The 19,390-nt window shown below is 40.5% G+C and overlaps 2 protein-coding genes across 2 annotated transcripts in view; one reads left to right on the forward strand and one right to left on the reverse strand.

The window, feature by feature from the left end:
- LOC119719806 (xanthine dehydrogenase/oxidase-like) overlaps positions 1-17,005 on the forward strand; it is a 29,582-nt gene extending 12,577 nt beyond the window's left edge. Inside the window, exons 13-29 of the mRNA XM_038189303.1 lie at positions 99-283; positions 1,458-1,623; positions 2,700-2,795; positions 3,380-3,497; positions 4,381-4,432; positions 5,802-5,931; positions 6,989-7,108; positions 7,968-8,186; positions 9,197-9,330; positions 9,917-10,091; positions 10,932-11,123; positions 11,465-11,610; positions 12,238-12,319; positions 12,727-13,260; positions 13,756-13,944; positions 14,118-14,285; positions 14,549-17,005. Of these exons, the coding sequence (XP_038045231.1) occupies positions 99-283; positions 1,458-1,623; positions 2,700-2,795; positions 3,380-3,497; positions 4,381-4,432; positions 5,802-5,931; positions 6,989-7,108; positions 7,968-8,186; positions 9,197-9,330; positions 9,917-10,091; positions 10,932-11,123; positions 11,465-11,610; positions 12,238-12,319; positions 12,727-13,260; positions 13,756-13,944; positions 14,118-14,285; positions 14,549-14,599 (2,757 nt within the window). The 3' untranslated portion in view covers positions 14,600-17,005. The remainder of the gene's footprint in view (positions 1-98; positions 284-1,457; positions 1,624-2,699; positions 2,796-3,379; positions 3,498-4,380; positions 4,433-5,801; positions 5,932-6,988; positions 7,109-7,967; positions 8,187-9,196; positions 9,331-9,916; positions 10,092-10,931; positions 11,124-11,464; positions 11,611-12,237; positions 12,320-12,726; positions 13,261-13,755; positions 13,945-14,117; positions 14,286-14,548) is intronic.
- The window catches only part of LOC119719817 (sodium- and chloride-dependent GABA transporter 2-like), a 33,625-nt gene continuing 30,240 nt past the window's right edge, over positions 16,006-19,390 (reverse strand). Inside the window, exon 15 of the mRNA XM_038189314.1 lies at positions 16,006-18,657. Coding sequence (XP_038045242.1) covers positions 18,529-18,657 — 129 coding nt within the window. The 3' untranslated portion in view covers positions 16,006-18,528. The remainder of the gene's footprint in view (positions 18,658-19,390) is intronic.

The raw sequence follows: 19,390 nt of genomic DNA on the forward strand, positions 1-19,390 counted from the left end.
CAATGGTCTTGTGATGTGACTTGCGATTGAGTTATGGGAGACTCGATTACAACTCTTGATCAATAACCAAGGATCCGGTGATCTTACACTCCACATAGAACGAGTTCTTCTACGGCTACAAGCAATCTCCACGTCGCGAGGATGATATCGCCATAGTCAATGCTGGTATGAGAGTAGTCTTGACGCCTGGTACTAATGAAGTACAGGATTGCAGCCTTTCTTACGGTGGCATGGCGCCAACAACAGTCCTGGCTACGAAGACAATGAAGAACATAACGGGAAGGTAGGAAGTGGTTACATCGTTAGTAAATTCATTGCTGGCCACAGACGGTGCCAACCTAGTGTCCTCTTTGTATATCTGACTTCCTGACTGACTTACTTGCTGACTCACCGACTGTCACTTGTGACTTAGCTTGCCAGTAGGCTGGTGAAGGGAGCCGGGCAGTTCTATCGTATGGGATGACCCATACGATATGGGCTAAATACGGTCATTTGTGTACATCAGATGCACGAAAGGACTCCCAGGGAATATCGGTACTTCTCTGAAGTAATTGAAGAGATTGTTTGCACTCTCGGACCATCTAGCAGACTTGTATTCGAGTCACCTAACATCGAGCCCGGCCGAGTCCGAGTCCGGTCACTTCTCCCGAGTCCGAGTCCGAGTCATGCAGGTCGAGTCCGATCCGAGTCACGAGTCACAAATGTCGAGTCTGAGTCCGAGTCACGAGTCCCCTTTAATATACAGTGTATATTGGAATTAAATTTTGAGGTAGGCCCTATTCTCACTTGCAACATTCTAGTGTAAATACTTCAATTTTTCTAATTTAATGAAATGGAAATGCATGTCTAACATGTCAAATAAGGCACGGCCCCAGTGTCAGGAAAGGAATAATCTGGTACCGAACTCTATGAAGCTTGCATTTACGCAAGATCAAATGTGGACGCTGGGGTTCATGTTTCGATTTCCCAAATCAAAATATATTTGTAATGATATTGTTGACAAAATAGGTGATTTGTGGTAAACTTGGTCGAGTCCCGAGTCACACAGGTCGAGTCCGAGTCCGAGTCATTTGTCATTCAAGTCCAATTCATGAAGAAAAAATGGGGCTCGAGTCGGACTCGAGTCCGAGTCACGAGTCATATAAGTCTGCTAACTAGGCTTGCCTTTCTCTGTTTCCCCCTTTTTTCTACTGAGACCGGTTAAAGATTCTTCAAAATTAATGAGCAGCGTGGCTATTGGAAGCCTTATAAGAAACCTAGGAGAAGCCAGTGCAGTACGATACCACTATAGCTGCTCTCCCCCTGCATGGTACAGGATCGTGTGCAAATCCAAAAAAAGTGGATGTGATAGTGAAAACACGTAATACACGTTTAACGTTAGAACACCTAGTACATAATTTGTCACAAGGTAACAATGTAATAGATTTAGCCGAGATTTCAACCATCTTTCCCACAAGGTGTTGGAGTGATGGTTTAGTGGAGGCCATGACCCCCTTTCTGCTCGAGGATCTACCTCTAACTCCTGGTGCCCCAGGCGGTATGGAGCCCTATCGGCAATCACTCACCCTCAGCTTCTTCTTCAAGTTCTACCTCGCCGTCCTGGAGCAACTTAGACTCAAACAGGTGATTTTGAGGGGAAAGGGGAAAGGGACCACATTGCTCCCCCTTCCCTATCTTCCCTATCTGTTGTCTTGTCGTGTAGGCTGCGTTAATTTGAACTTATTTTATTCATTTTTAGTTCACAGCAATGTATTATCTTGGCAATACTATTTACTTTCAACAATTTAAACATTTGTGACGCCCCATCCATTTAAAATCTTTAACACGTGACATGTGCACATCGATTTCTCGTTTCATCGTTTTTACCATATTTTATCAACTATGTTTAACCAATCTATGTGTTTTTTTTGGTGTTTTTTTTAAATCACTACTATTCGTGAGTGAGAGATTTTATTAATGAAAAGTGTGTGGAGTGAAATATGAAAGGCTGACAATGATGTCTAAATCTCTTTTGAGAAAGTTGTTAAGAATGTTTATCATTCGACGTTTCAGTCAGTATGATCTGATCTTCTTCAGGACCTCCGAACCATTGTCTTAAAGGGAATGTAAAACATTTGCAAACATTGAAAAACAAAACTATCGGATTATTATGAAATACCTTCCTGGACTGTTAGTGAATGACAGTCTAAAGCATCCTGTAAAATCATGGCCCAGGTGTGTTGTCATTTTCAAGGAAAGTGGTATTGTTGTATCAATTTCCAACGGACGACCAGCGTTGGAAAAACCTGACTTTTTTCAACTACTGCCTCCAATTTACCAAAAAAAATTCAGTTCACATTTTGTTTGCAATTAAGACGTCCGTGAACGGGTGCAATCAAGCTAGACTGGTTCCCTGACCTTACAATTTCCCGACGACTATAAATTGCTCCATTTCATCTTAAGTGGGGTCAGGGAACCAGACTACAGGTACATTATTGCTTTTCCTGGTTTTCGAGCATCTACGAAAACGAAACTTCAAACAAGTCAGTGTAACAATATTTGCTATAAAATACTAACCCCAAAGCCATCCATTTCTGAAAATTAAAGCAAGAGCAAATATTGAATACTCCCTTTAAACACTCAAACGAGATATCTCTTTGTAGTGTCATCGCAAACATTGCGCCGATTGTTATTGGTTATTCATTTTAAATCTTTGTCAGCCTGGCCTTATTAGTGGCTCAGCCGTTCCACCTTCCTACAAGTCAGCCAATCAGCCCTACCATAAGAACTCAGCTCGAGGTGTTCAGTTGTATCAGGTAATTTGATCCAACAACATTCAACAAGACACAGACCTAGGTGAAGCGAATCTCATCATTTCGACCTTGATATAAAAACAAGGTCTGAACATTTGTCATAACTATTTCCCGTGTTTTCCCTTCGATTTCTACCCAAAATCTACGCAGAGGTTTCGTTGGAATAACTAGTTTGTTCAAACACGAAGCAATAAAATGGTTCGAGTTGTTCATGCTCCCCATGAATAGTCTCGCAAGTACACTACTTTCTTGTGCGTCACAAAGAAAACCCTAAGCAGACATGACACGCTACTAAATCAATACAACAGAAAAAAGGTACGTGCCATTCACGATTTGCCCCACTAAAAAGCAAAATAAAATAATAGAAGCCACTACAACCGTAGCTTGCGTGGAATACCATATTTATCCGATTTTAAATGAACAAAACGGGAAACATACAGAGACTGACAGACATTCACCGACTCTGATAAAAAAAAGACTTTTAATTGCAGGCAAGGATAGAATGCATTACAATTATCACTAGGCTATATTTCGAGTCATCAGGAGAAAAAAAAAACATCAGGTAACGTTATTTCTCACGTCACCAGGAGGTACCATCAGGTCAACCTGATTCAGATGCAGTAGGTCGACCTTTGACCCATCAATCTGCCTTCAAACAGGCCTCAGGAGAAGCAATATATGTGGATGATATGCCGCCTATTAAAGGTATACAACGATATTTACCTTTGGGCTCATAATTATATTATTATATATTTAAACAACTATACATGTATCTAAAATTGTATAGAATATGTATATTGGAGATACTATTCGAAGTTCGAAGGTTACTGTTTGTGTTGTACACTGGATTCTATAGCTCCCGATCTCTCTTAGTTCACATAGCAGATTTTCGTTATATTTTGAGACGTTTCGATACAGAAATAACTGCTGTGTAGTAATAGAGAAAAACGCATGTCCTGTTCGAAAATATAGTTTCCAGCATGGGCCGTAAGTATATTTTCGAGAAAGTGGATTCGACGTAACAACCGGATAGCGAGGGAGTAGCAATGCGTGAGAAACACAAGTTTGGTGCTTTTTGAAAATACACAAACGAAATAATTGTTCAGTAGAAAGGATCTTTTAATAATTATTACATGTAAGAGCATATTGAAATGTTTTTCTTCCATTGGTAAAAGGGATATGGTAAGAGATTGACGGTACGACACAGAAAAACTAAAAGGATTTTCAAGTTGCTTCTAATTGAATGGAAAGAGAAAAGTAAAGGGAAGTATTTGCATCCTCAAACTCTGGAACATCGTATCAGCACTCTACCATACCCCGTGTTGGCAGTTTTCTTTTTACAGTGCATTCAGGGGCAGCGGAACCGAAAAGGGGGGGGGGGGCTAAGGGGGGGGGGGGCACCTGCGGACAAGTCGACATTTCAGCACGGCTGTGCAAGTATCCCTTTTTGGTGATGCCCCCCAGTTTGCGTGCATTCGTTTAATGGTCTTTTTGCCTCCACCTAGTTCCGAATCCGAACGCTAGGTAAAGACGGCGCTCTTAAACTTTCAAACGATTCTTTGAAAAAAATGTGGCTTTTCTGAAACAGGTGAGCTGTACCTTGCATTGGTCATGAGCAGGAAAGCACACGCTAATATTCTGTGAGTATATTCGTTTTCCATTCCCATCGAAAGTCATAACATAATCAAAACATAACAAAACATAATCAAAAGTCACAAGTCATGTAATGTTTAGGTATGTTCACGATCCCATTTTAAGACATTAAAGTTAATGACAGGGTGAATCAAAAAGAAAGTTGGAAAATTAAGGTTTATTTTAATTACCATAGGAATATGTACATGTATTGACCAGTAACTGTGAGCATTTCACGTAATTTGCATACACTACTCCAAGTAATTCATATTTTAATAGAAATACAAAATTCAGCTGTATACCTCCATTTACCGATACGCATTGATGAATAATCATGGGCGTCGCAAGGGGGGAGGGGGCAAGGGGGATGCTTTCCCTAGACAAGCAAAAGAAAAAGGACAGAAAGGGGAAATAAAGAAAAAGAGGCGCAAAATCATATTTCTGTTAATTTAATGGGCGGGGGGGGGGGGGGAATGTCCCTGCCCATCCCCGAACCAATGATCAATCGGGAAAATGCTGGAAAATATAGGGGTGGGGGGGGGGGCTTTTTCCCCCTCTAGAAAAAAATCCTGGTGATGCCCATGTGAATACCCGTTACAATGAACGAAAACTGCCAAAGGAACGCAGACAAAAATCACCGTTTTATTTTCAGAACAAGATTGAATAGTTTTCATCTCATAATCAAAACACAAAATCTGACAGTCCTGACTCATAGTAAATCTCGTTTCAATTGAAATGCCTGTGGGTAATCTCTGGTCCTCACTCGGCCGAATAGCTTTAAGGCATTTAGCATAATGCCAGGGACAGCTGTGAAAATGGGTTCTCTTATTAAAAACATCCGTAACATCTGATACTCCTGATAGCAAGGATAAATTTCAGTAATTCTTGTTGCTTATCGACAGATGAGTGGAAGAACATGTATACCCGTGTATTATATGCTTCATTGGATTGCTTTATAAGGCAAAAATAATTAATCCAGGTCATTTTGTTTTGACTCGCATTGTATAGTGTTGGCACGTGCTGTCCCACTAGTCAACGACAGTTTGCATTTGATATTTTTCATCAATTATTTCTCGTTCCTTACATAATTTCCTGATTACTATTTCTCTTTTGAAGACTAAGTTTGAATTTGTAGTGATTTTTATCATTATATTAAAATGACTTTGAAATAGTCCGTAAATCTCATTTAGGGGGCCTAAGCGCGATGAAACTAATAAAAACATATAGGCCTATAAATGAATTAAGTACCGGTACTCTTTTCAATGCTGCCTTAGTTTTCGATTTCCAAATCTTCAAGATGCCTGAAAAAAAGTTTTGGAAGCGATATGCTGGATGTTAGGGCACTTTTTAAACTTCTCTATCTCTGCTTTGCGTTAGGTCTGTCGATACCACGGTAGCTCTAGCACTGAATGGCGTCCACGCGTACGTGAATGCCGACGATGTGCCCGGTAATAACTTGCTGGGATCGTCACCAGTGTATGACGATGTCCTGTATGCAGATAAAACGGTTAGCTTCGTTTTTTCATTATATTTATGTGATGTTTACAAATCCCAGTCCACAAGCACATTCCTCCCATTATAGGTTTTCCCGGCCAATTTCCTGAAATGTTCATTTACTTCTGAAAATCGGTCATAAAATCGGTCATTCTATATTCGTCTGAATTTGGATGTACGTCTTTAATCCCATTTCAATTCAACGAAAGTTCAATTGTTTTCATTGTCCGTGCATTCGGTTTTGAGAAACAGACGGCCAATTACGTTACCTGTGCATTCATTTACGTAAGCATACCATTTCTAAATTGATTTCAGGTACAGCTAATTTGATTGACGGCGGGTTAATGAAAAAAAAAATTTCCTAATTGTATCTTGTGTCGATGGCATTAACTAAAAGTGAAATAGAATGGTGAATGTGTGAAATCGCCCTCTAAAAGCGAAAAAGAAGTCTTGTAAACGAATCAGAATGGACACAAACGAAAGTTGCTGCTTAATCACTTAATTGATTGAACTGAAATGGAATCGAATGGCCTGTTAGCAAAAATGAAACGTGTGTTCAGAGCGATTCTCAAATTCAGACGAAAATGAATGCCCGATTTTCAGAAATGAATGACTAGGAAATTGGCCAGGAAAACCTATATTAAAAGTGCTGTGAAAGGCGAGGTGTGTTTGTACTTCGTAAAGTGATGATAGTTTCTGCTTGGAGATAAAGAGATTATGTTCAAACCATTCACATTGATTTGTTTAAAACAGTCAACTACGAATTTAAGTGAAGTGGAGAGAGTAAGCATACAGCACTTTCTTTATAAGTTATCCACCCGCTAAAAGAAATATTTCTCTTTCTTTAATAAGAAATCTGAGCCATTTTGTTTTGGAAAATGTCAATATTTTTTCTTGGGTCTTGTAATCGTCAACTACGGCAGCCATCGGAAGTGATTTCTTCTCACTCAGTACCCACTCATGAAAATGCAATTTTACACAAAATAGTTTTTTCCGATTTGTTTCTATTTTTAAACACACCTTACTACTGCCGAATCAATACGATCTGTTAACGACTGTTTTTCCACCAGGTAAATTTTGTAGGTCAGGTGATCGGGGTGATAGTAGCTGACAACCAGGCTATCGCGCAGAGAGCTGCCAAGTTGGTGCGAGTGGAGTACGAAGAGCTGCTGGCTGTATTCACCATAGAGGTATGATACATTAAATCTTGTTCCTAGTCCCTACGTACACTGATTGGGTTTGGCCCTTCACCAGTACCTAGTGCCATCCGAGCGCATACGAGAAAAACAAGTTGCGGGACTCGAACCCATGACCTCCTACTTATAGTACAGGCGTGTTTTCCACTAGACCATCGAGCCTTCGGGGTCGGTTCAAATTAAATGTTTGTATCAGAGGGTACCACAATTTTAGCGTTATACCAAGCCTGTTTGACTAAGTAATTTGCACGCTTAGGAATATAGGGGATAGATGTTGACAGAATACGATGCAGAGCTGCTGCTGGTGATAAAATGTCAAAAGTACAAATAAGTAAAGACGATCGACTTTTGAGTTCAACTCATCGATTTCCAAGTGAAATCCGGTCTCATGCCGTACTGACAAAGGTAAAAGTACACAAAAAGGTTTCATTAAGAAAATTCCAGGACAGCCCATCCCCGATATTTCCAATAGTCAGGTGGCTTAGATCTTAGGGTCATAAGAATCTATCTGCCGAGTTCGGTGCTTTGGACCAGTTGGTTACGATTCCTACCATAAGCCACTTGACTATAAAGCCATAATGTTTGTTTACCCGATTGCCTAATACTGGACATTAGATCATCACCGAACTTTTTGAATCCGCGCTAGCGTCTCTACAACATCCACGCTGGCCAAGATAGTGTTACCCGCGTACGTCGTGTAAGACGGTACGACGTACAAGAAGACTATCCTGTCTAGCGAAGATACTCTACAGTCATGAAGGAATAAGCTTCTACAACCTGCAAAAATGGTTTATAACTTAAACCATTTAAGGGTTTTGAAATAAAAACCGAATGATCCTTGTTTTCTTATCAGGACGCCATAGAACAAAACTCATTCTTCCCTGTAAGCCGGTGCATCCAAACGGGAGACTTGGACCAAGGCTTTGAGACTTCCGATCACATCATTGAAGGGGAGGTGCGGAGCGGTGCTCAGGAGCACTTCTACCTGGAGACATGGACAACCTTGGTCATCCCGGGAGAGGGAGGGGAGATCGAGGTCATCTCGGCCAACCAATCACCGTCCAGAACACAGGTATGAGCCGGTTGCCATAGAAACGTTTTTTTTTTATCTTAATCTGGATTATAAATTTTCCCTCTGAACATAAAAAAGGCTTTGGAATTTTTTTTTTTTTTAATTGTTAGCCTACCTGTCAAATGGTATTAAAGGACAAAAAATCGTAGGTAAATATTTATCTAATTCTGAGAAACTCTGCCCGAAATAGTACAGGCAGTTGGTACATAAGCAAAATTTGTTAAGGATATGACCAATAGCTGTTTTTTTATTGAATAAAAAAAGTGTTCCTTAATTCGTAAAAAAAGTGAGCAATGGTATTCGGTTGAGTTATTCTGCATTCGCTACGACAAGTCGTGGTTAAAATATTCATTTTACAATTACAGCGGAACACCCACTGAAAAGTGGCAATGTCATTGATGTAATATATATCCATATATAGGTGGAACAAAAACTATATCACATTTTACATGGTGAAATTGGGATTAAAATAAGACACCAGAGGGGAGCTAGGAAGTCTGATCGTCCCCTCTTTGCGTTGCCGCTCTTCTCAAATGGTGTAAAACTACACTTACCAGAGTCATAGTTCATACTCTTAAACCTAGTTTTGACATCGGGGTAAGAAACGAGAGAACAGCGGAACCATTAACAAGACCCAAACTGCATCGCAGACATACGGAACCCATTCATCCGCAAATGTCACCGACAAACCAGACTGAAGCAAACTATCTCGCAGACGATCAACTTTGCCGACGCTTCCGCCCACTGTCTGCGCAGTCTGCATTGAAGCGCACAAGTCAATATTAAAACTATAGGCTCAACTGACGAGCAAGTTTACGACTATTGGACATCAGTCTGGCAGCGCTCTCTTTTCCGCAGAGCTATTTTTTGTCTTATGGGTCTTCGGGAATTACAACTACATAGGCACATACTGATAACAGACGTATATAGCCGTAGCTCTGGAGGTCCGTTTCGGACCCGACCCAACCATTAACTCTCTCCTCTTTTTATTTCATTTCAATCAATTACAGAGCCTTGTAGCGGAGGCGTTAGGCATCGCAAGCCACAAGGTGGTATCACGTGTCAAACGACTAGGTGGCGGGTTTGGAGGCAAGGAGGCCAGGGCGTGTCTCCACGCAGCAGTGTGTGCCGTCGCAGCAAACAAGTAATGGTCTATTACTAAACCTGGCTAAGTTTATAGGGTGGAAATATTCAAGTGGAAATAATCAACGGGCGATTAAACGCACACTGATAAAGACATTTCCATGGTGCCGGTTAAAAAGTATAAAGGCACGCAATCTGCGATGTGAAACGTGAATTTAACAGAAAATTAACGGTTGAACCGGCCAGAGAGGCCCAAACGAAGCTATTATGTGCATAGTATACACTACGCGCATACATGTACTTGATTCCACCAAGTTGGTATCCGCAGAACACTTTTGTTTCTATAAGTTGCTGAAATTTATAAACATTAAAACAACAATCGTATTCCCTTACTATTGTTTCAGGTTTATGATCCAAAAAGCAAATACCAAATTCAGAAAAAAAAGAGACTTTCGGCAGGTCACAATTATTTCATATTAAATTTATTAAATGACCCCTACCCTACGGAACTTTACGTTCAGCATCGATGATAAAAGATTGGTCCTGGTTCGGATCCAGATCTATTTTCCTTATTATTCTTACCAAAGCACAGCTCATATTTTTTTCATTGACATACATGTACATTAATCTTCTACACTTTATGACAGAGTCAAGCGTCCAGTCCGCTTAATGCTCGACCGAAACGAGGACATGATGATTTCTGGCACACGTCATCCTTTCCTAGCCCGCTACAAAGTTGGAGTAACGAGCTACGGGCAGCTGAGGGCGCTGGAGGTCGATCTGTACTCTAACGCCGGCAGCACTTACGATTGTTCGCCGAGTGTAAGACGTTTTTTTTGTTGAGAAAGTAGATTTTTACCAAAAAGACGTAATTTTAACTTGAATAAATTTTTCACGATGGTTATGCCGCATGTTTAATGGACCGTTCCGTATTTATACATAAGCCCCGCCCCCTTTGTACAATTTTCACAGTGTGTGTAAACACATGACTCAAAGTCCTTATCTAATTGGTCAATACGAACGGGTTGGATGACATACATGAAGGTTCCATTTTCTGTCTATCTTGTGCCGTCCCTTTTAATTAATGCCGGAGTCGAATGAAAATCAGACTCCGTGAAAATGGGACTCCTTTCCCTTTCATTGGTTAAAACCTCTCACGTGACCGGTCACCTCCTAATTATATTCACTTAGGCATGCGCAATACTACCAACGAGTCTGTATTTCATATAAACCTAAATTCACGCTACATCAGTTCATACTTCAAGGGAATGCAAAATTTGACGTCACAAAGCATTCGCGCCGCAATTCGCCGGGGTTAATCCGCCGTGTAATCGCCGTGATTTTTTTTTCACGGCGAAACTGGTATTTATCCGCATATGTTGAAATTCATTGTGTGAAAATACCTTCAACTATTTCGAGTTCGCAGCAAGAAAACATGCCTTGACGTCACAAATTCACAAAGACCATTCAAGGCGGCAGCTACCGTCGGTGGAAAAGAGTAAGAAAACAAAATGAACTTAAAGAGGGAAAATAAAGTTGGAAAAGCAAGCTCCAACACATGAGCCCATTTCCTAATTCACGCGGGTCATAAAAAACTATCAGGTTTGCGTTGATCTTTGTATTCCATTTTTCCTATGTTATCATCGTCGTTCATCGTTGTAGGTACTTGAGCGGTCGATGCAGCATGTTGACAATTGCTACAAGTGTCCCAACGTCAAAGTCACCGGTCATATGTGCCGTACCAATCTGGCATCCAACACGGGATTCCGGGGGTTCGGAAGCCCCCAGGCAATGCTGGTTGCGGAGACGATCATGTCAGAAATCGCCTTGAAATGTGGACTGACGCAGATCAAAGTAAGCCCAATGACCTTACCTTCAACACTGCAGCGTTGGAATACTATATCTCGGTCCAGAGACGCAATTTTTTCGTTGTCTCAGTCTTGACTCAGTCTGGAACCGTTAAGGTTTTGGTCTCAGTCTTGCTCTCGATGTCCAAGGACCGACTTGGCCGCCACCAGGTCGAGTTCCTTGAGTTTATATATTTCAATGTTCAATTGCACCGAACTGCATTACATTCCATTTCTTCACCTCTGTGCATAAACTTCATTAGTGGGGTCGATGTTTTCACATTGGTCCCATTCCTTGCCCAACTATGGATGATAATGACCTTTTGACTTCGTTCGTTAATCTTACAGGTCAGGGACGTCAATTTTTACAAGGGTGGCGACGAGACATTCTACGGCCAGGAGTTAAAGCATTGGAACCTCGATAAATGCTGGGACCAGTGTCTTGTTCAGAGTGACTACGACAATCGCAGACTAGACGTGGATGAGTACAATCGGTAAGATTATCGGCAAGGAAATGTATCGCAGGAGTCACTTTCTAGGTGACGCCAAACACGCAGGAAGGCTTTGCCTTGTCTGATCATTTACAAAAGGTACCAGGTTTAGTTAGTTGTTTTGTTTCATCCTAGGCCCGGAAGTATACTTCTTCCACTGACAAGGTCAAACTGTTTGTTTTCAATATAGTGGATCTAGGATTTTTCAAAGGAGAGGCTAAGGTTTTAAAGTCCAGATTTTTCGTGGGCTGTTGACGTGTTGCAACTAACACCGACAGGCTGTCTGTGTTAAAGAGGTCAAAGGTTTGTGGCAATGTGATTAAGATTTGCGATATTTCACGACGTAATTTCGGGATTATGGCATTACGAATATGGCAGTATTCTCTAGTTAATGTTAATGGAAAAAAAAACATTAGTCAGACGGACTGGGAGAGAGGTTAGTCATCCTATATTATAGGCTTTCTAATTCCTTTATATCCGTTCTTTTAGTGAAGGCCAATGTCTGTCTGATTGTTCGTCTCGTGATGACATATTATCAACGATGGTTGTTACAATTAAGTTAGATATTTCATTGCAAATTCGACAAGTAACCTGAAAGGTGCCTTCTTGTATTTCGTTTGTTTTTCACAGTAAAAATCGATGGAGGAAGCGCGGTCTGGCCATTACACCGACAAAGTTTGGTATCTCCTTCATCGTCAAATACTATAATCAGGTAGTCATTACATATAATGTCAGTTAACAAATTCTTAGTTAAGGCTGTATGGTTCGACATTATACTGGAGACTAACGTTTCTGAAACGATCAGCATATTAGCTATGTCACGATTTGAAATCTAGGATAAAGTTGCTCGGAGTTGCTCATAAGGATACGATTCCTCGAGGATATCAGAATCTTCCATGGGCACGATTCGTATTCCTGGCGTTTCAGAACCTTCTAGAATTTCATCAAAGAAAATGAGCCTCCCTGCACTCAAAGGGCAAAGGTTTTCTCCAGGTTTGTCCTCCTAAATGCAGAGTCCCAATTGAGCCACAACTGTGAACCCCATTCGACACAACTTCTGAACCTCAATAGGGCCATTTCGGGCACAATTCATAAATTGTTTTGTTCGGATTGTTCCAGGCCGGTGCGTTGGTGCACATCTACAACGATGGTTCGGTCCTGGTTTCCCATGGAGGTACCGAGATGGGTCAAGGGTTGCACACCAAGATGATCCAAGTAGCTAGCAAGACGCTGAGGATTCCTCAGGAGAAGATTCACATTAATGAGACCAACACCAGCCAAGTGCCGAACACCTCCTCGACTGCTGCCAGCTTCAGCTCCGATCTCAACGGCATGGCCATCAAGGAGGCTTGTGAAACTCTCCTGCACCGACTAGAACCGTTCATCCAGGACAATCCCAAAGGTACCTGGGAGAGCTGGGTCGACGCCGCGTACAAAGACCGCATCAGTCTGTCATCCACGGGATTCGGCAGAGCGCGTGATCTGTACTTCGACTGGGAGAAAGGGAAGGGGGATCCCTATGCCTACTTCGTATACGGTGTGGCGGTCTCTGAAGTGGAGATTGACTGCTTGACTGGGGATCACCAGGTGCAACGGACCGACATCGTCATGGATGTGGGTGACAGTCTCAACCCGGCAATTGATATGGGACAGGTATAATTGTAGTGCCCATTGAGGTCTAAGGAGGTCTCTCTCTAACATGGGTTGAAGCCACCTAGGATTAAAGAAGAGAAAAAGAAAGAAATGCGCTGGTATCACAGTGTCTTAATGAGCAACTACCTTAAAACCACAGATGTACAAGCGCAGAAATACTAGCTAACTTGTTTTAAAAATGTATTTGATTCATGACAGGTGTGTATCATAAGCAATTACTGCAACATTTTCTTCACTGATTAGTTAGAAGACACCTAAGGCTAGAGGCAACAGTAAACAGGAAAACAAAGAAATGCGGTGGCATGATCACGGGTACCGGATATGTTACCAAGACGAGCAACCTAAAACGCAAAAGTACCACCTGAGGACGATTTTGAATATGGCCTAGATCTGTGCAGAGTTGTGCAGTTACCTTCTTCTTGTTTACGATTAGCAATGACCCGTAAGATTGTTCTGCTTAGAAATATAATCGGATTTTGTGAATTACCTCTTCAGATTGAGGGAGGGTTTATCCAGGGCTATGGCCTGTTTGTCCTGGAGGACTATCGGGTCAGCCCGTCTGGTCAGCTGCTGACCACTGGTCCTGGATTCTATAAGATCCCCAGCTTTGGCGACATACCGGCCGAGTTCAATGTCAGTCTGTTGACCAGGGCACCTAACCCACTGGCCATCTGCTCATCAAAGGCAAGTAATTTATTCTACTGAGACTTTGTTTCGTTCTTAAGCCCGACATTACCTCCAAGATCATGTAAAATTCTGCAAATATTGTTGAAGAGGGTTAACATGCATACATGCTTACTAATACTGGAAGGCTAGTATTAAGTAAGCCGAAATGGTATCTGATTTTTTTTTTGCAGGCTGTGGGAGAACCTCCATTGTTTCTCGCAGCTTCCATCTTCTTCGCCATCAAGGATGCCATCCAATCAGCCAGGGAGGATGCTGGCATCCCTCGAGCATTCCGTCTAGACAGTCCAGCCACGGCAGAGAGAATCCGCATGGCATGCCAAGACCAGTTCACTAAACAGGTTCAGACCAAACCACTAACATCCACATAGCAAATATGAAAATAAAGAACTAAACAGCTCAACAGTTGTCCTGCTGGCAGATCAGTAGCTATTATTCTTGATCGACAAGCTTTTTTACGAAGCATGCATTCACAGGGGAAACAGTCAAAGAGTATATCATTGATAATATCAATTTCAAAATTTGAAATATTGAAATCGCAATACTCGACCAGTCGCCCTTATTTATGTGAGAAAAATAACGATTCTGTTTTCCTCCATTTCAGATTTCTACTCCAGAGGAAGGAACATACAAGCCGTTTTTCCTGCGTCCTTAAATTCGAGAAGAAGCCAAAAGTTGACTTAGCATATTAGTAAAATAAGTGCCAAAAATAATACACTCTCGTTTTCACGTCCCGTATTTTGAGCACGGTTTTTGATTTTTGAAGAAAACTGCACAAATAATGAGATAATAATGAAATGACATATTTAGAAGCCACCGTATTTTTAATGCAAATTAATAAAGTTATAAAAAGGAGGAATCCTTGGCAACTTGTAAAACATATTCTTACTTTTACATCTTTTTTTTTCTTTGCCGCGTGTAAAACGCAAACAAATTGAACTGTTGTGTTTACCTAGTGTGCCTTTTAATACTGATTCGGTTAATTATCGGCCACAAACGCATTCTTAAAAGAAAAAACAAATAAACGAAGACCGGATGACGTACTTACCCAGTATGCAGTATGTGATATGTATGTTGCTCCGGACTAATGTCTGAACTCACGTGTTAGCGACAAGAGCGATGTCATCTGCGAATAGAAGTTCTCGAACGAGAATTGGTGAACACCTGGTCTTAGCTCTGAAGTGCTTTACCATTTGCTAGAGAGGCAACCGCTTTCACTATAACTCTTTCATAATTGGTGTCTTATCTAGTATTGTTATGACATCTTGCTGTTGGATGTTGGCAAGTGTTGTGGCTTCAATGTCACCAGGTACACTGAGTAGCTTTGGAAATGCTCTGTCTACCTCCCCAGGACTCTCTTACTGTCTGAGAAGATCTCCTTGATTCTGTGGACCCCAAACTTGTCTGAATCCCTGATAGAAATATCATTCCTGTCTGCTGCCCGCTGAAGATCTTTTGCGTTCTTTTCCCACCATTACAGTTTTCTAGTATACTTTTGTAACAGCCCGTAAATGTCTTTATACGCTGCCACTGTGGATCTAGCACTTCTAGTCTGTAACACTCTTCGGTGGTCCAGGTCTTTCTTTTGCATTAGTAGTTTCAGTTTGGAATCTTTAGGATCGAACAAATCTTGGTGTTTCCGATTGGGCTTACCAATAGCATATTTTGCTATGTCATACACAACTTTCCACTCCTGGTCCAGAGACGAACATTCTTGTATTTCCATAGTGCCGCTTTCATCTCCTGTTCTAAACTTTTCTGTACGCAACAATATGAAGCTTTACAGTGTCTAGCTTGAAGGGTCTAGTAGAGCCTAGCTTGTTTGTTGTGTTTAGGCGAATGGTGAAGGCGACTTTGGATCTTGGCAACTGGTGATCGGTCCAGCAATTAGCTCCATACAGCTCGGGTGCTGTGGATATCCATCTTGTCTCGCTGCCTTGTATAAATGATGTAATCGATCATATGCCAATATGTCTGGAACTGGGTGCATCCAGGTGGTTTTGTGATTGTCCCTCTTCTTAAACAAGCCAAATGCACACACACAAACACAGGGCAAGCCTCTCTGTTTTACAAAACAGGTTTATTGAATATCAAACGGCGCAATTTTTCCATATTGTGTTCGTTTCAAATATATCGATGTAATGTGATGAGTTTTTGTACATGTACATTGTACAACATTCTTGTAACTATTATGTTTATTTCAGTACGGGAGTATGTTACGTTTTGACCTGCTATAGCATATGAGGAATAACCACATTAAAGTTAGAAATGTTTAAACAATGTTGTAGAGCACAGCTCGTTACCTTTCCAGTGGCACCAAATTTATAGCTGAAGCTCATTATTATCATGGTTTACATATTTCTATTTCAAATTCATGGAATTCAGCCTTTGGCTTCGGTAGTAATTATGCAAAATAAATCACAAACCACCTGAATACAATTTAAAAAAAATTGAATACCTTTTAAACTGGTTATTTGACAAGGAGTTGAATTTGTGTCCTTGTTTTTGTTAGCTATTAGTTTCGGTTATTTCGTCTTCTCCTATGAGCAATTAATCATAATATACAAAAAAATATAAACAAAGCTCCCTGCAGTTTTAATTACCCGTAAAATACTTAGAATTTACCTAAGGCATACTATCACCATGATCAAATATCATGTTTTATATTTTATTGAATAAGTTGTATGGGTTGACCTTCAAGGAACAGGACCACTTTCCTGGTAATGAGACACATCTAAGGAATTGCCAGTTTAGCCACAAGGTCCGCGCTGGTTGATGCTGGGCTGCACCGAAAGGCCACAGTGAATCAGCCCACCGACTTATAAGGAAATGCGATTGTTCTATTAATTTGCCTAGCCCTGCCCCCAGATACAAGTTGACCAAACACCTTTAATCTTGTATTATTAATGTTCAATAGTTAGTGAACAATTCCTAATAAGGCAAGAAAACCTGTAAGATAGCTGTTAGATTGGAATGTCCATTACCTGTATAAAAACCCAGTAGAATCTAGAAATCAGACAGAGAGCGTCACAGCCAACCGAATAAACCTTCAGCTCAAGTACAACTTCGTCTCATACTGTCTTCCTTTGTCCATATAACCTCACGGGTTAAAATACTGTAAAAAGCATAATGTAGTAAACAGTGTACTGTGTAAGGCATTTTGCAGTAACTGGAAAAAAATCCCCGAAACCTAACAATTACCTAAAAAATCCCCCAAAAGTAGCAAACGTACTCCTCCCCCCCCCCCCCCCCCCCAAAAAGGAATGAATACAGATTGTTCAAAAAATTGTGCAGGCACTAATATCCTTAATTTCTGTTATGGAAATCCGTTCATGCAAACCAGAGAGTGATCTAACAGATTATAGAAGGCTATGGGTTTTTCACTCATTCCAAGGGGATGGGATTTACACATTTTAACTTAATTTACATCAGAGTGAAAAGTCCCATGATGCATTTTCACTGTGTAAATCCCACTGGAATGGGTGAAAAATCCATAGCCTTCTGTTAGATCTCTGGTGTGCATGAACGGATTTCCATGGCACTTTCACTGATGATTCACAAGTCAGAGTATAATTAATATGAAATGAAGTAGTTTTTGAGAAATGATATCATCTTGCACAACTTTTTTGGGACACCTTGTACATGTAGAAGAACGGCCCATCGTTAGTTTACCAGATTTCTATGTGCCACCATTTTTATTAAAACCACATTATCGTTTTAGTTTTCCTTTAACTTGTTCATAGGCTTTTAGTCCATCTCAATATTTGAATTGGAGGTTCTGAAAAGAACCTAACTCCAAGAACACGACGACTTCATACCACTGGTTCTTTTCAGAACCACAATTTCAAAAGAAGACATTAGTTTCACTAACATCACTTTTCTTTCCCATCTATAACCATCTCTGTCTACAGAGTTTATAAAGGCTACAATATTTGATTTGGTTTGGAGGTTCTGAAAAGAACCGAACTCCAAGAACATGACGACTTCTCACCGCTGGTTCTTTCAAAAGAAGACATTAGTTCCACTAACACCACTTTTCTTTCCCTTCTATAACCATCTCTGCCTACAGAGTTTATAAAGGCTATAATATTTGATTTGGAGGTTCTGAAAAGAACCAAACTCCAAGAACGTGACGACTTCTCACCACTGGTTCTTTTCAGAACAACACTTTCAAAAGAAGACATTAGTTCCACTAACACCACTTTTCTTTCCCATCTATAACCATCTCTGCCTACAGAGTTTATAAAGGCTACAATATTTGATTTGGAGGTTCTGAAAAGAACCAAACTCCAAGAACATGACGACTTCTCACCACTGGTTCTTTCAGAACCACACTTTCAAAAGAAGACATTAGTTCCACTAACACCACTTTTCTTTCCCATCTATAACCATCTCTGCCTACAGAGTTTATAAAGGCTACAATATTTGATTTGGAGGTTCTGAAAAGAACCGAACTCCGAGATCACTTCTCACTAACACAACTTTTCTTTCCCATCTATAACCATCTCTGCTTACAGAGTTTATAAAGGCTAAACAATGAACAAAAATATGTTTTTTTTTCTATAACCAAAAGAATTTGAAGAATTAAAACATTTGCTTTTCGGGACAAGAGTCAATCTTGCTGTATTTTGTCTCGTCGAGGTATATGCTGTCAGAACTCTCCGGTGTAAGTTGTTGACTTGTGAAGATCGGTGTTGTGACATGGCTCCAACGCTGAAAATCAGATGAATAAATAAATAAAGATCATTCATCAGGAATGCACAAAACAAACACCTGAGCATTTTTGGACACTGAAGAAATTTTAATTTTTGCTCAAAGTTAATCTACACTCAACCAAAATAGAAAGTCCCCCTTAATACTTTTTCGTCTAACTCAAAAACTACTGGGCATATCTTGCTCAAATTACAACTGATCAGTACAGAAATTCCTCAGCAATCCTGCTATAGTCTTTGTTTGGCCCAAAACAGTGATAATGTGTACACAATTATGCAATTTATGACAAATGGTCCCCCCCCCAAAAAAAAGTTGCACTTTTGTAAACAGGCAAGGTGAGTGGTGAACCACAACTTGCACGTATACAAAACGTGCAATTGTTTTTCGGTAGCATTTGTCATAAATTGCATAAATTCGTACACATTATCACTATTTTGGGCCAAATAAAGAGTATGGCTGATTCCCAAAAAAGTATTGGAAGGGGGGGGGGGAACTTTGTTTTTTGGTTAAGTGTACCTTTTTCTTCATAATTTTGGTTTAAAATATAAAAACGTACAAAACAGATATTCAAAACAACGATTGGGCCAAGAAAAAGATTGTGTTTCTATTAAATTGAAAAAAAAAGGAGGGTGGGTGGGCAGGTAATTTGTTTTTGTTTACTCTAAAATTTTATAAGTAGTGTGCATGTGAATTTCTACGTTGGATGGGATCGAAGCAGAGGTAATTTTCTTCT

This window comes from Patiria miniata, unplaced genomic scaffold, assembly GCF_015706575.1.
Source record: "Patiria miniata isolate m_02_andy unplaced genomic scaffold, ASM1570657v1 HiC_scaffold_13, whole genome shotgun sequence".
Lineage (NCBI taxonomy): Eukaryota > Metazoa > Echinodermata > Asteroidea > Valvatida > Asterinidae > Patiria > Patiria miniata.